At 35.1% G+C, this 15,861-nt stretch overlaps 1 protein-coding gene across 2 annotated transcripts in view; it reads left to right on the forward strand.

The window, feature by feature from the left end:
• Nucleotides 1–652: 652 nt before the first annotated feature.
• Nucleotides 653–15,861, forward strand: part of LOC126751519 (rho GTPase-activating protein 7) — a 28,271-nt gene continuing 13,062 nt past the window's right edge. Inside the window, exon 1 of one of the 2 annotated variants that reach the window (XM_050461842.1) lies at nucleotides 653–1,309. In XM_050461842.1, coding sequence (XP_050317799.1) covers nucleotides 1,180–1,309 — 130 coding nt within the window. In that variant the 5' untranslated portion in view covers nucleotides 653–1,179. The remainder of the gene's footprint in view (nucleotides 1,310–15,861) is intronic. The other variant, XM_050461843.1, reaches the window with a different exon arrangement.

Consider the following 15,861-nt stretch of genomic DNA (forward strand, 5'->3'; position numbering starts at 1 on the left):
CTTTGCTCGCAGCAGAAGTTTCATTGCCACATAGTTTTTGTTGGTGTTGCTTTTTTCTGTTGGTGGCTTTATGCTGCTGTTGCTTTTGTTTCAGCTGCATATTTCATATTTGTGCCCATAGCGTAACGAATGCGCGCGCGAACCAGCAATCGTGTATCGATGGTGATTACAATGACAATGATGAGTTCGCTCGGCTGCTCGGCAAGGCAACGTCGGCGTTCGGCTGCTCAGCCTCGCTCTACTCGTCATTGTTTACATTCACCTACACTGCTAACAACAACAACACAGCGCAACCAGATAGTCGATGATGAAACACGGCGCACAATTTGTGGCATATGGCAGAAGGCAGAAGGCAATCGCCAAGTGCCCAGTCTGCCAGCTAGACACTCAGTCTAACGATGCGTTAGCCATACGATTAACCATGCCAGCATACGACTACAGACTACCGATTTCAAAGTCAAAGCGCCGCCGCACCAGCCCCAAATGACTGTGTCTATGATGCCCGCTAACGCCTCCTTTCGACTGAGTGTGTGTGTGTGTGTGGTATTGGTAGTGGCATGTCAGCACACTGTTGCGCCACATTTGCACACCATTTCGCCAAGTTGCTCGCATATTCATTAGTGCTTTTACAGGCTCCGTTGATTATAGACGCGTCGAAGCGGCGGCAGCAAGTTCAATTTGCGGAGTGTCGAGCATTCAGAGCGTTTGCGAAGCAATGTTTTGGTAACAATTTGTGACCAGCAGCAAACAAATTAAATGTGAAAATTTTTAATGTGCCAGTTAAACGGTGAAATTGTCAATAAATAAATAATAATAAAAAGTTGTTTGCTTAATGTTCACTGGCAGTGGCCAAAGGTCGGCCAATCCACTAGAGCTGGAGATTAAACGCAGTGGACTTATAGCGCGCCAAAATCGTGTGTGTGCGTTGACACTGAATAAAATATCAATCACTTAACAATTTCCGTTGTTTGTTCACGTCACGAGCTTGTATCCATTCGCAACGTAGTGAAAACAAAACGCTATAAAATCTTAATAGCGAAAACAAAAGAAACAAAAACCAAAGAAAAGCTCCTTTGCTAAGTCGCCATATTATTCGGCAGCACCATTAACGGCACACAACCGCCCGTGTCACCGCCGCCGTCGCCGCCACCAACGGCGGCCAACGCGCAGCCCATCAAAATGCAGCGTCGCATGTCGATAACGATACGCGAGTACAAATTCTTTCGCAGCTTTTCACAAAAATTCGAAAACTGGCCCAAACGCAAGGCGGAAGCATTATGGCGCAAAATGCGCGAACGCAAAATCGCAGGTGGGTCCCATTGTTATTGCTCACAAGCATTCTTACTCAGCGTTGTTGGCGTATATGTGCGCGTGCACGTGTCACTGCACTGAACCAGCCGCGAAAACCGTTAAAAATTCTAAATTTTCAAAAACTCAATGACAAAGTACCAGCTGTTGAGGCTAACACTCGATAGCTTTGCTGCTGGTATTTTCCACGATTTTCTCTTAATTTATGTACATAGTTTCTCATAGCGTTGAAAAATGCTGGAAATTTTGAATATCTTTCCGAGAATTTGTAGTGTTTATCTAAGTAAAATTCGCGAATTTTATGATAATTGCTGATTTGCGATTCTTCTCTGCGGTCTGTTCAATATTGATCGTCACTCGTACGAAACAGCGCGTTCGGCGACTACACAAGCACTAAGTTATGGCTTACTATTTATTTATTTCATAAATTGTATCAGATTATTTTTGTGTGCTGGAAAATTCATAACACAACAATCGGAAAATATATCGAAAATCTAGTCGATATTACCAAGTTTAGTGAGGGTGTCGTAGAGAGTAAGAAAACGAGTTCTAAATATTTAAGCTTCGCTGTTGTTAAGAAACGTCTAATTTTAAGAGATTCGGATTCTAAAGTCGGATTTTCAAGTTCTTGATAGACAATGTAGTTCCGAGTGCAATTCACGAAACAAAATTCGTTCGACCAGACAGCAGGACCTTAGAAATTAAAATGAGCTCTCAACTCGTAATAGTACAACAAATCTAAAAGAAAAGTAATTTCGCTAACACTCCACTTAACCACTTGTATCCAGCACTTACTGTACTTTAGGAAAATTAAAACAAAATAATTTTTTAAGCGCTGCGCAAATTAGAATTAAATTATTAATATTATGCTAAGGCGCTGAAAGCCAATTGCCGCCTGCCGCCTTACATTTCTCACACCTTCGAGGCAATCAGCAAGCACGCGAAAAGTGGAAAGACGCAATGCGAATATTCCCTTCAAGCTAATTTTATGTGCGTATCTACATGTATGGAATATTTATTTTAAAATTAACCCAAACATATATAAATATAATAAAATCTCCACTCAATGCATATTCAAAAATTATTTTAAATAATTATAGAGATACAAAGGCTTGTACTTATGTATACAAGTGGTGAGAAATTGCAAGTTCGATGATGAATTAACGAATTCCAAGGGACTGAATATTTACTTCGCTATATAGAACTCGTTATAGAGAGTTTCGACTGTAATTGTTATTTGTTTTTCGTTCACAACTCTGTCTGCTTGCATCAATTAGTAGCCGAGAGAGCGCTCATTAAGCTTGCATGCTATAAATTTATACACATGTCTGCAACAATTATTGTCCCCTTATATACATAATTATCAGAACATGCTTTACATCTGCATACACTCACATATCCATGCACGAATATATTCCAAAACAGCTCACCTAATGCAGCACTGTGTCAAGTGTAAACACATGTCGGGCTAGAAACGTACACACCCACCCAAAAGCAAATGGGAGCATTCAGTCAGACAAGTGTTACACAAGTAAATTTATCATCAGTGTTCGTACTTAATATAAGCGGACCAGGTAGAAAATATATTCGTCAAAAATTTTACTGAATTTCAATAATAATGAAGATTCTTAAAGCTCAGATTTTAATTAATTTATTGGTTGATTACTTTTTAAGAATGTTCGAAAAATATTTTGTTAAATTAAATACATTGATCTCTACCAGGCATACGGCTAAGATGAGTCTCATCTAGTGGTTCCACAATTTGTAATATGACACACACGCATACATTTTGTAAAGTTTTCCATATAGAGACATTAAGGGGCTATACCAGTGTGACACTTTCAAAAAAAAAATTTTTTTTTTTTGCTTTTTTCGATAGCTTATATATTCAAAAATATCCTGTGAAATCGGCGAGGTCGTATTTTAAATAGTTTTAGAATGGCAGCGTTCTAAATAGCGACCGCTCAGAGGTGCAAACATATATAAGTGAAACTTTAAACGCGTTTTTCTCGAAACGACATTTTTCAAATTTGCTGACATTATAACTCAACGAGAAATTAACCGATCGACTTCAAATTAAAACTGGATATAGTTGAATACATTTGCTATACAATAGACTACGATCTTTTTGATTGGCTGAAAATTGTCAATTTGGCATTAAAAAAACGACAATTTTTTTCGTAAAAAAACGATTTTTTTTTTCAAAATGGCGCCATTTTCTTAATTTTTGATATTTTTCAAAGATCGTAGTCCATTGTATAGAAAATATATTTAAGTTTAATAAACATTTTGAATTTTTTTGTTTCAGCTACTCAATCGACCGGAATCATGCCAGCAGTTGAGGCACTTTTTTTTTGGCACTTTCGCAGACAGCACATTACTCCGTTATTTTTCAATATTTTTGTAAAATTTTTTTTTTTAATATAGCTAAAAATATACTTTATTACGTCCATAGAACGTCGAAACATTCAATCTAGTACTTTCTTTTAAAAAAATTCACGAAAATCGCCTAATTTTTATGCGTCACACTGGTATAGCCCCTTAATATGAATATACTGTCTATTGTTGAAATTATAACGAATTTCCTGAAGTCTTAACTTATTCACTCATACAAATTTGATATCATCGTGATAAAGTTTGATATTAATATTTTGATCGCAGTTGGTTTCTGCAGTACCTAAAGAGAGCAGCTACTAACTTTGCTTCTAAAACGTAGAGCTTCTTGGGTTTGCAATTTCTCTTCGCTCGTTTGAGCTCTAAACTTTTCCATAGTACAAAATTTTGTTATACAAAGCAACAAATTATTCTGTTAGATTACAACGTTTCAATTTCACAACCACTTGATATCTCTATTTGGCAAATTTGTGTTCTATCCACCACTCTCCAATGTTAGCCATATTTAAAACAGTATTTCAGTTATTTTAAACGATATTTGTTTAAATTATGGTAGGTACAAACAGTAATAATAAATAATAAATTAATAATAGTGATAATAATAAACATGCACGACAAGTATTTACTGCCATTGATAAATATTTTCAAAATTGCTTATGAAGATCAATTGAATACATTATAAATCATAATTAGTAATATTATTTCACTAAATGACCAATTTTGTATGAGTTTGGAAATCCATTATATAATAATTGCTTATTATTTACCTTTTCCAAGATTTAAAAAAATGCGCTTTTTATTTAAAATATCTAAAGAATGCTCAATTCAATTGGCTTTAACTGAGTAACTGCAAAAGTGATTTAGTTGTGGCAAAATTGATAGCGAGATAGCAGCTGTCGTCTATCTCTCGTCACTCTGTCCAAATTCGATTATATTAACTCGCAAGTTTCAATTTGCGTTGCAGGCATGCCCATTAATGTCATCTAAAAATGAGTGCGTGTATGTGCCTATAAGTCTATAAGCTCGTCCTTGGCAACGAAGTATCCGTACTTTCGGTTTCAGTGTATTTTATCGCCCTTTTGCTGTTTAATTTTATATCCGCTTAGTGCATGCCTTTTTTTTTTTGCATGCTTACACATGCGCATATTTCTATAAGCACAAACATGTATTCGTGCATACATACTTGTACATATGTACTCATTTAGTCATCGCATGCCCACTTGTGGCTCCACTTGTTGCTTTACTGAGTGACGATGGACGTTTTGCGGCATGAACGTTGCTGCGCCCTTTTTCACAAACACAACGAAAAACACACTCAGGAGCGAATTACATTGCCATACCAACAAACGGCCATTTATAAATTCATAAAGAGCAAAATGAAAATATTCAGCGTTGTCCTTTTTTATTTACATGTTTATGTGTACACGCATCTGTATAAAATTTTAAATTTCAAAAATAGCAGCATTAATTAAATTCACTTGACTTATCTACTTGTTGCATTTGCTATCTTTTCGCCAGTTGCAAACAAGTGTGTCCCTTTTGCGTCATTGAGCAAACGTTATAAATATTTCAAGTACAGCTCAACATTTTTATTGGATTTTTGTAACTTGTAACTTAACTATTTGTATTTAGTTAATTTTAGAAATTATTTGTGGCCAGAGGGGAATTTTGAGCAAATTAGATTACATTTTCAGTTAAACTAATAATAGCTTATCCTTTACTTTAAAATGTGCGTAATTGTAGGCAATTAAAATGCTGCTTACTGTAAATTGCATACTAAAAATAATTCACTACACACTTAATTTTCCTGAAATATGTAACAAGCGGTAATACTTTCTGTTATGATTTTGTTTACCTACAGCAGCTCCTCCCTGATAGCCATGGACTTTCTTTCTTTAACTTTCTTCTTCTTCTTCTTTACTGGCGTAGACACCGCTTACGCGATTATAGCCGAGTTAAGCCGAGCGTGCCAGTCGTTACTTCTTTTCTTGGCGCCAATTGGATATTCCAAGCAAAGCCAGGTCCTTCTCCACTTGGTCCTTCCAACGGATTGGAGGTCTTCCTCTTCCTCTGCTTCCCCCGTCGGGTACTGCGTCAATACTTTCAGAGATGGAGTGTTTTCGTCCATTTGGACAACATGACCTAGCCAGCGTAGCCGCTGCCTTTTAATTCGCTGAACTATGTCAACTTTAACTTTACAGTGTTGAAATCGAGATGATCACTGACGAAGTAAAAGTAAAAAAATGGCGAAATTGAAGTGTAACTCTCCAAGCCCCCAGATACAGAATATGTTGCCCCCAAGCTACAATACCCTTCACAAATCCAAAGATTCTTTACAAGGACTTCATTCCAATCGGTTAGTATGAATGCAAAATTGCCTTATCCAAGAACCCATATCAAGTTTTGTGAAATTTTCCGCTAAATGGAAAACCACTTGTTTCCGATAATTTAGTTTTTATGGTAGCTATATGTTATAGTTATCCGATATCGGCGGTTGGAACAAATAAGCAGCTTCTTGGAGAGAAAAGAAAGTATGCAAAATTTCAGATCGATATCTCAGAAACTGAAGAACTCGAAGATATACACACAGACAGACGGACGTTGGTAAGTCGGCTCAGCTCGTCACGCTGATCTTATAATATTATATGCACATATATAATACATAAATATAGATAATTTTGTGAGATATATCATTGAAATTCACTCAATCTTCTCTTGATGTGCCCTTGTGCCAAAAAGTCTTAGCATCGGATCAAAAGTTCCCCTAGCCCTCATATAAGAATATGCTTTATAATAGTTCGGTGTAAGATTTTCATCAGAACCCTACTGACATACTGAAAGTTTATGGGAATTATATGTATAGGAATATACATATGTACATATAAGAGTTTTGTCTACAAATATTTAACCCAAATTGTTATCGTATCTCTAATATAATGATTTGCGCGAATTTCACTAACTATCAAAATAAAAATTACAAAATATTTGGTTTTCACCAAATAAAGTGTTATAACTGAGGATAAATATATTTAAACGCTGGTTTCGACGTGGAATAATATGTATATCCTTTTCTCTATTAACTAATTTATGAGCGCATAAAAGCAATGACAACAAAATGGTCCCAAAGCTTTAGATAGTTGGGATATTGTGCAACTTTTCGTTCGATTGCGCAGCTTTCGTACATCGTGTGGCTGGCTGACGAACCTACTAGAATGCGTCTTCAAATTAATTGCGATAATCAAATGGCATTATCAGCTGGTTGATTTGTATTGCCACGCCATGTTTTTTGCGGTCTAAACTCAAATGACATTGTCAGAAGATGAACAAGGGCGCGAAAATGAATTTAAATAATTTCTACAAAATGCGCGATGCTTTGCAAATACATATATACGAGTGCATGCATTCCACCCGCCTTCATGTGAGTTCATGCACTTTTTTCTTCGTGTATATATTATATACATATATATATGTTTATGTGTGTATGTAAATACATAGCGTTCGTATCGTACATATTGTATAAATAATATTATGCAATTTTAAGTTCAAAGTCTGCGGAAATTCAATTCTCAAATAATTTCAGCAGAATTATAATTATATTGTACAAATGTATTGTTGTCAGAAAAAATTAAATTGAGATATTTCGTATGGCAAAAATATACAAAGTTTCCGGGAGTTCGTTTAAAAATAAGAAAATTACGAATATAAATTGTTCAGAGAAAAATAAGCATATTTTATTCATGATTTCTTTGAATGAGTTTAAATATTTTACAATATTTTTATACTCTTGCAACGACCTGCTACAGAGCATAATAGTTTTGTTCACATAAGGGTTGTACGTATAACCTAAAACTAATCGAGATAGATATAGGGTCATATATATAAATGATCAGGATGACGAGAAAATTTGAAATCCGGTTGACTGTCTGTCTGTCCGTTCGCTCGTCCGGCCAGCCTTGCAAGCTGTAACTTGAGTAAATATTGAGATATCTCGATGAAAATTGGTATATGGGTTCCTTAGTACAAAAAAAATTCAAGCTCGCAGAGTGGCGTAATCGGTCCACGCCCACAAATCGTCATTAACCGAAAAAAATATAACGTGATTAAATTTTGCACGAATAATTTAGTGTATGCCACCTTATGACCAAAAATTATTCAAATCCAGTAAAAACTGTTCAAGCCCCTAGGTACCGAATATTTGGACCCCAGCGCCTATAATTGACTTTTGGACGAAAATATGGGCCAATGTTTAAGATATATAATTGAAATTCAGGGATAATCCTTCCCTTATAATGGTATGTCTGTATGTCAAAAATGGGTTGAATCGGATCAATACTTCTCTTAGCCCCCATATACCTAATATTACGATAATCGAACTTCCGGGTGACTTTGTACCGCATACATCAGCCAATATGTGAGTTATCTCAGTGAAAATGAGTTAGCGTGTTTTACTCATAACAGTGTATCTTAGTGTCTAAAATAGATAAATGTGAGCGAAAGCTTGACTTACCCCCATATAACTAATATCAGGATTTTCAAACATCCGGCTGACTTTACTATATATGATTATTTTTTTAGTAAGTGACATGTTAGTAGCATGTCGATACTACACCAACTTCCATGTACTACATACAATGGTTTTCGTCTTTCTAACAAACCTTATGTGTCTGTCAGTATAGGAATTATATAATTATGTATAGTTTAAGAATATGTAAAATTGCTTGGATTTCCATCCTCAGGTTGACGTTTTACACCATAAAGTATTTTCCTGGCTTTGATTCTTGCATGTTGCAAGAGTATAAAATGTTCGATGACACCCGAACTTAGCACTTCCTTACTTTTTTATTTTTAGTTTAAGTAACAACGCTTATAAGCTCATACTGCAAAAATGTGGGGATTACTATAAAAAATCATTGAACATGTGAGAGTCATTCCATTTTAAATCAATGTTAAAACTGTTTTGCGCCATAACAATCACATCCTCGACATCCAATCAGTTGCGAGCTTTGCGCACCGGCAGTTTTTCACGTGATATGTTCAATATATACATATGTATATAATGCTCTAGAAATGCAGCTAACAGGAAACAAGTGGCCCACCCTTCTTCCGGCGACTCAGTTTTCAGTGTCTACACATTGCAATATTAATTAAAAGATTTCCTTATATAACAGGCAGAGAGTTTGTCTTCTTCATTTGCGAAGGCAGCCAACAAATGCAGTACTAACTAAATGACCCACCTGCTCATATGCAATATGCCACACATCCTCAAGTGTAACAATAAGAGCGAACACAAAGCAAACGGCGTACTGTTGCTGTCGATAGCAGAAATTCCATTACTGCAATACAAGCCAGCAACTCGACGACACGCGCTTCCAACACCCTTCCTGCTGCCTCACTTAAAAATCAATGCGATTATAAAACACTTTAATCCGCAGAAACTCAATTAAACATAACACAGCATTTACTGTAAAGCTAAATGACCAAACTAATGACATTTACATAGTGACCTGATGGAATTTTGTGGGATGTTTCTGAAAATAATTAGGCGCAGGTAAATCAATTAAAGTATTTATCTCCCAAAGTTCGTAATAAAATCACTTTATGCCCTCATTACTTTCGCAACATAATATGCTATACGGGGTATTCGAGAATGAGAGCAGCAGTGCGTAAAGTATACGCCATGGTGTGTCACTATCGTAGGTGTATAGTATGTAGGCAGCTCATAGATACATGCAGTTGCTTTTCACGCTGAACTACATTTTCAATTAGTGTTCATCCTTTACGAGAGCGTCCACCCACCAACAGGTGGACGATCGACCTTGGATGCTCAGTGTAAAGGCACATCGTTTGTGGGCGGTGTGATTGGTTAGTAGTCCTCTATATTAATACACGTTGTAAATGCTTTTATCACGACACCTGAACGAAAAAGTTCAACAATTTTTAATGTCCTATTACAAAGAGTTCAGGGAACTTTAAATTTTGTGTTGTAATTATATAAACTAATTTGGTAAAAAAGCTTCAGAGTATGAATCAAAAAGTTATTTGAAGGAAATCGATAAAATAAGTTTGTTTCAAAATTGAAATAGTAATTTAATTTTTAAAATACCACTTCAATATTATAAAATGATTGTTCTACTAAGTTAATATTATTATTATTTGAGTACAAAACATCGCATTTCAAATGCGTTGCATAATCACCGCGCTTGTGCAAAGGGCAGATTGTTGTGAATTCATTCCTTGCTTTGGTGATCTTGCGCTGTAATATTTATAAGCGAGATTTCCCTCTCCAAGCTTAGGCTTGGTTCCGTTATAATTATACGCACAACTCGGTTTCAATGCAATTATTTAGCTTTTAATTCGCTTTACAAAGTTAAAAGTTTAGCACACAACAACAAAAAATTCATCTTAGAAACGCTTGTACTTAGAGTTAGTAAGGCGTTAAATTAAACACACACACATAAACATATATGTACATCAACCTAACGACCTAGACTCTTAGAGTTTCTACTTCTTGCGGAATTGTAAGGGGAATTAGCTGGAGCTGGCATCACCACTGTTATTATTGCTTTTATTTGCGGAAAGGTGAACATAAAGTATAGAGATGTATATACATATATACAGACAAGTGAATGAGCAATTACGAGCGGTTACATACACCCTTATATAAAAATCGCCTATAAATACTCGTCTTTAACTGTACCCACTTTTTCCAATAATAAACTCTTAGCGACAGGTGCAAGTGTATTTATTTGCCGTTGTTGTGCCAACAGCCCATGCACCCACTTTATCCACTAATTAAAAATAAAATTCCAATAAGTCACACGTTGACTTGAAGCACGCTCAACGTGGCAAGCTGAGTTATAAAAGTGTGTGTAGATAATTCTGGAATGAGAGTGTCAGAAGACAGCACAGAACTGAGTGGTGACGTTGATGTGGAAAATAATAACACACGCTAAATACATATACAAGTATGTACATTAGGGTGTCCGTGGAAATTTCAGTTTTTGTCCTACAAAAATTATCCAAAGTAGAAAAATCAAGTCTAAATCATGTTTCTGTTCCAAGATAGTAGATATAAAATAGCAAAATATTAAGCATTATGCACAATGAATACAAAATTTTTTCATAATTCTTCAAATTGAATTGAAAATCAAAAAAAAAACACATCGAAACCTCCCATTCAGATATATATTGTGTCCCCTGGGCTACATATGGCGCATACTATTCCTCCCATCGTAGCTGAGGCATGCTTTAGAGACATACAGACATACATATCTACATACAGTAAAAAATATTCATTTAGTTCGGTAAGTTCACTGATAAACTACTGAAGGTGTTTAATTAAAAATGTCTGTTGCCTTCGAATGTCATTGAAAAGTTTCTATTTAGGTATATACATATTTGAGTTAACAATCAGCTGTGGTTAGGAAATGAAAATAATATTCGCAGAACTGTTCAGGAAAACCTAACTTTGGTGCAACAATGAACAAGTGTCTGTCAATGTCAAATCGTCCACACACGCATACAATATCACAATGAATGCCAACAAGTAAAGTTAGTCGTATATTATACACAAATATATGTATATACACATCTGCTGGTGAAATGAAGCAGCAATGCAAATTAAATCCTACAAAAGATCTGTAATGAGACTGGTCATTCAATGTCCTACTTGCATCACTACTCCCAAATCACTACTTCTTGGTGTAATTTAGGTCAATGATATTCAAAATAATATTTTATTGTTCAATGATAGTTGTATTGGGCAGTAACATATTAAAACATGGTTTCTCAAAAATTATTTTCATTTACTCATTTGAATACGTATACAAATGCGGCAAACGGATTTAAATACTTTCACTTTAAATCAAATGCATCACCTTTGTAGCTTGCCCTAACTTGACAATCGATTCCGCCGCGTGCAGTGTTTACGCTGGTTAACTGAACTGATGTAGCGACATGGTATATATAGTATGTATGGTTTATATGCAGACGCACATTTGACGGACAACTCGATACATAATTCTGTCCTAATGGCACTGTATATTAATTTCTCCATGTAGTTAAGATAAATGTGATGACTTCCAGAAACACTGTTTGAAATTTTAGAGCGTTTATGTTCCATCAAAAATTCGACAATTTAATTTTTAGCTTAAGGTTTTACTGTCATCTTGCTTTAAACATCACTTTTTTAATTTTTGTATTTATATATATATATCGCTGGGAGTTCTTTACATTTATAAAAAAATAAAGCTTTACGCTTACGGGTCCGACGAAATATTATAAATCTGTTTATAAAAATATTTTAAAGGCAGTAGGCGTTTTCGAAAACTCTCTAACTAGACCGAAATTACAGAAAATTGCATAAAATCTTGTATCAGAAAACAAGCAAGTATATTTCTCTTAATATTTTATCCATAAAAATATCATGGAACAAAAAGTATGAGTATGGGAATATCGTATTAACTTTCATACACATTTTAAACATCGTATAATAATATTTTATCTTCCCCTTTCGTTTCCAATTTACTCAAACCCTACCACTTTAAGTATTTTCTTTTTAACTGACCTCGTTAGTATGCAAGTTACAACTAAAAGGCAAAATGCCTGCTATCACAACCATAAATGTTCCAAACATTCCCATTAGCACACCAAATAAATAAAATGAATCAGCCACTTGTTGCTATTTGCACGTTTACACACTACACACACACACCAACTGGTCTCTGCGACTGCTTCTTGCAGTTATACACTGCTATAGGTATAGGTATTCCCACACAGCGAAAGAATGCGTCAATATGAAAAATATTGACTAACGGTAAACAAAATGGATAGGTATATTTACCCATATCAATATTATTGAACATTGAACACATGAAAGGAGTGTCCTGAAAAAGCAACACAAGCCACTTCTGATGCATGCACAAATACAAAGCCATGTGCTCAAGCTTGTAGAAAGGACGAATAATCGATTTATTTCACACAAAGAAAGCGACAACAGCAACAAGTGCCGGTAGGCAGTATGGAATAGACAGTGGGTGTGCACTTGTATAGACACACTTAAATGAGGTAAAGTGGCATCAAGCGTACACACGCTTGAAAACTTAAAAGGCTAACTAATACGAGGAAGAATGTACTTCCACTACTACAAAAGCCATAGCCATTGAACAAAGCAAATCTGTTCAACATCTACCTTGTGCAGTTGGTTGACGGCACACAGTTCAGAGGGAAGAGGAAAACAGAAGCGTACATTGCCGCTAAAAATAGATTTCGAACACAAAGTGTCTAAGTCTCTATCTCTAAACTCAAAAACCCGCTGTAATGGCGTTTATGAGGGAGCCAATCTGCTGTTATGCCCATATACATATAAACATACACATCTATATTTCAAAGCATAAGTATTTTAGATTACAACCATTCACAATGAAATTTCTATGTGTGGAGTACATGTGACTAAAAACACAGAAAAGCATAGGCCAAAGTGTAATAAAGAAGGAAGGATATACATGGTTAGCATTTGTGGGTTGTATGGCGAGTAGAGATTCAACCATATATGCCGAGTTAATCAGCTGAAAAATTCAATAATTCTGATAGCGTGCCAACCGACCGACGGCCGGAAGTTAGACTGTGAGTGGACAAATATATAACGCCTATCTCTACATATTAAAATAGCCTGGGAGTACAAGGATACATAATACATAAATGCCCTGTTAAAAATAGCTGTCAATAAACTGGTTTAGTTTTCGAAGTACGACTGTCATTGCTGATGTATTTCACACTTGAAAGAATTAAATTATTATTTATGACTTACAGCTTTTTTAAAACTAGAAAGTTTAAACTATCCAGAAATGATGAAATCTTTTTTTGCTGAATAATCAGTCCATCAGTTCCACCACATTTTGAAATAAATAATTTTTTATACTTTTCCATTTCCTGTAGCTTGATGTTCTGTAAAAGAGATATACAGAATGCTTTTAAGGAGCAGCAATGCAAATTGAGTAAATTTTGTCAGACCGATACCTGGGGTTTTACTCAGTACCTAATGCAAAAAGACATATGTATTGGAATGCATTGAAATTATATAAGCGATGTAGGATAAAAATTGAGTTGGACTTCAATAAGTTTGCTGTATTTCAGTTAAAGCATAAAAACTTACTGGAGTTGGTAATATGACAACGTGTCACGGTGCCTTAAGGCAGAAAATATTTCAAGTCACATTTCGTTAATTTTTGAAAAAGTTTACACTGTTTTCAGTTGTTTTTACTAATATTTATAGGTTAGATTACGGCCACAGAGCAATTCAATGTACTTTTGTGGATAAAACCATGGATATTTTTACAACCTTTTTCATAATTTTTCTATTTTTCATGAATGCTATTCATATATTTATTAGGGTGTGTCATTCTGAGGCAATTTTTTTTCAACTGAAAAACAGGCTAAAAACTTTCGAAAATGTAAAAAAGAAAGTCACTCAAAAGATGAGCTCTTAATATTAATATTAAGAGGTGCCTGTTTCAAATTTTCTATTTTCCATATAAATTACATGGAAAAAAAAAATCATTTTTTTGTGGTGGTTATTGTGCGGAGGTTATTATATGTGCACGCGATGGCTGCCAGTAGGGATGGTAGACTCGATAATCGACTCGATAATCGAGTTTTCTCGTAAAATAATCGATTTTTTGGAATCGATCTTCAGTAGTCGAAGTCGATTAAGAATCGATTCTTGACGTTCGAAAAATCGATTGTTTTACGAGAAAACTCGATTCTCGAGTAGAATCGGAATCGAGCTTACCATCCCTCCTGGCAGCCATCGCGTGCACATATAATAAATAAATAAAGTATATATGTAATTATATATGTAAATGATCAGTATGTTGAGCTGAGTCGATTTAGAAATGTCCGTCTGTCTGTCCGTCCGTCTGCCCGTCTTTCTGTCTGTATGTATATATACGAACTAGTCCCTCAGTTTTTAAGATATCGTTTTGAAATTTTGCAAACGTCATTTTCTCTTCAAAAAGCTGCTCATTTGTCGGAACTAACATATAGCTGCCATTCAAACTGAAAGATCGGAATCAAGTTCTTGTATGGGAAACTTCCTCATTTGGCGATACATCTTCACGAAATATGGTATGAGTTATTGTCCATAGAAATAATGTAATATCGGAAGAAATTGTTCAGATTGGCTCACTATAGCATATAGCTGTCATAAAAACCGAACAATCGGAATCAAGGGCTTGTGTGGAAAACTTTGGCATTTGACGTGGTATCTTCACGAAATTTGACTTGGATTACTGCTTAAGATAATAACATATGTAATCTCCAAAAAAATTCTTCAGATCAGATTATTATAGCATATGGCTTCCATACAAACTGAACACATAGTTACTAAAAGAAATGAACCTCTAAAGGACTTATTAACTTCGGTGCTGCCGAAGTTAACATTTTTTTTTTGTTTTTATTGCAAATAACAATTTTTCTATAATATTCACTAAAATATTTACATCTTTGTATCATTAGAAAAATGGTTCGATGGTTTGGCGTAATGTGCCCCATGAGTAGAATATGAACGAATTTGATTACTACTTTTTATTTCTTTTTATGTCCGCTTTCCCTTTAATTTCTACTTCAATGCATCCTTTTTGCGCTGTCATAAATATTTACAAACTAAAAGGCTCTAGTCATATTCTGTCACAAATATAGCCATTACATATACATATATCTTCCATACAGTTGAAATAAGTGGTCGTGTGCTTGAATGGGAGGCTTAATGTGACCAGTAACTTTAGAAAATTATTCCTCTACCACCCACCTGCCTTCGGTAGGGGGTATTTGTGCTTGTTAATGTATACATCCTTTGTTGGAGAAATTTTCAAGGAATAAACGATGGCTGCTAAAAGTTTGCCGGAAATTGACTAACTGTAAAAATCATTGCTGAGACTTTTTTCTGAATACTTCGAATTCAATATTTTGCTTTTATATATTCACAAACACAATTCACTCAATACACTCATTGAGGATTTGTGAGAACGAAAATTTTGCGTTGTTGGCTTGGAACATTTTACTTCATATTTTCATTCGCTTAAGAGGACTGCAATTCTCAACAGACTTGTGAACTTCCTAACAAATCCACCTTAAATGCAAACCAACTGGTAAATTACAGTC

The sequence above is a fragment of the Bactrocera neohumeralis genome, chromosome 2 (assembly GCF_024586455.1).
Source record: "Bactrocera neohumeralis isolate Rockhampton chromosome 2, APGP_CSIRO_Bneo_wtdbg2-racon-allhic-juicebox.fasta_v2, whole genome shotgun sequence".
Taxonomy (NCBI): Eukaryota; Metazoa; Arthropoda; class Insecta; order Diptera; family Tephritidae; genus Bactrocera; species Bactrocera neohumeralis.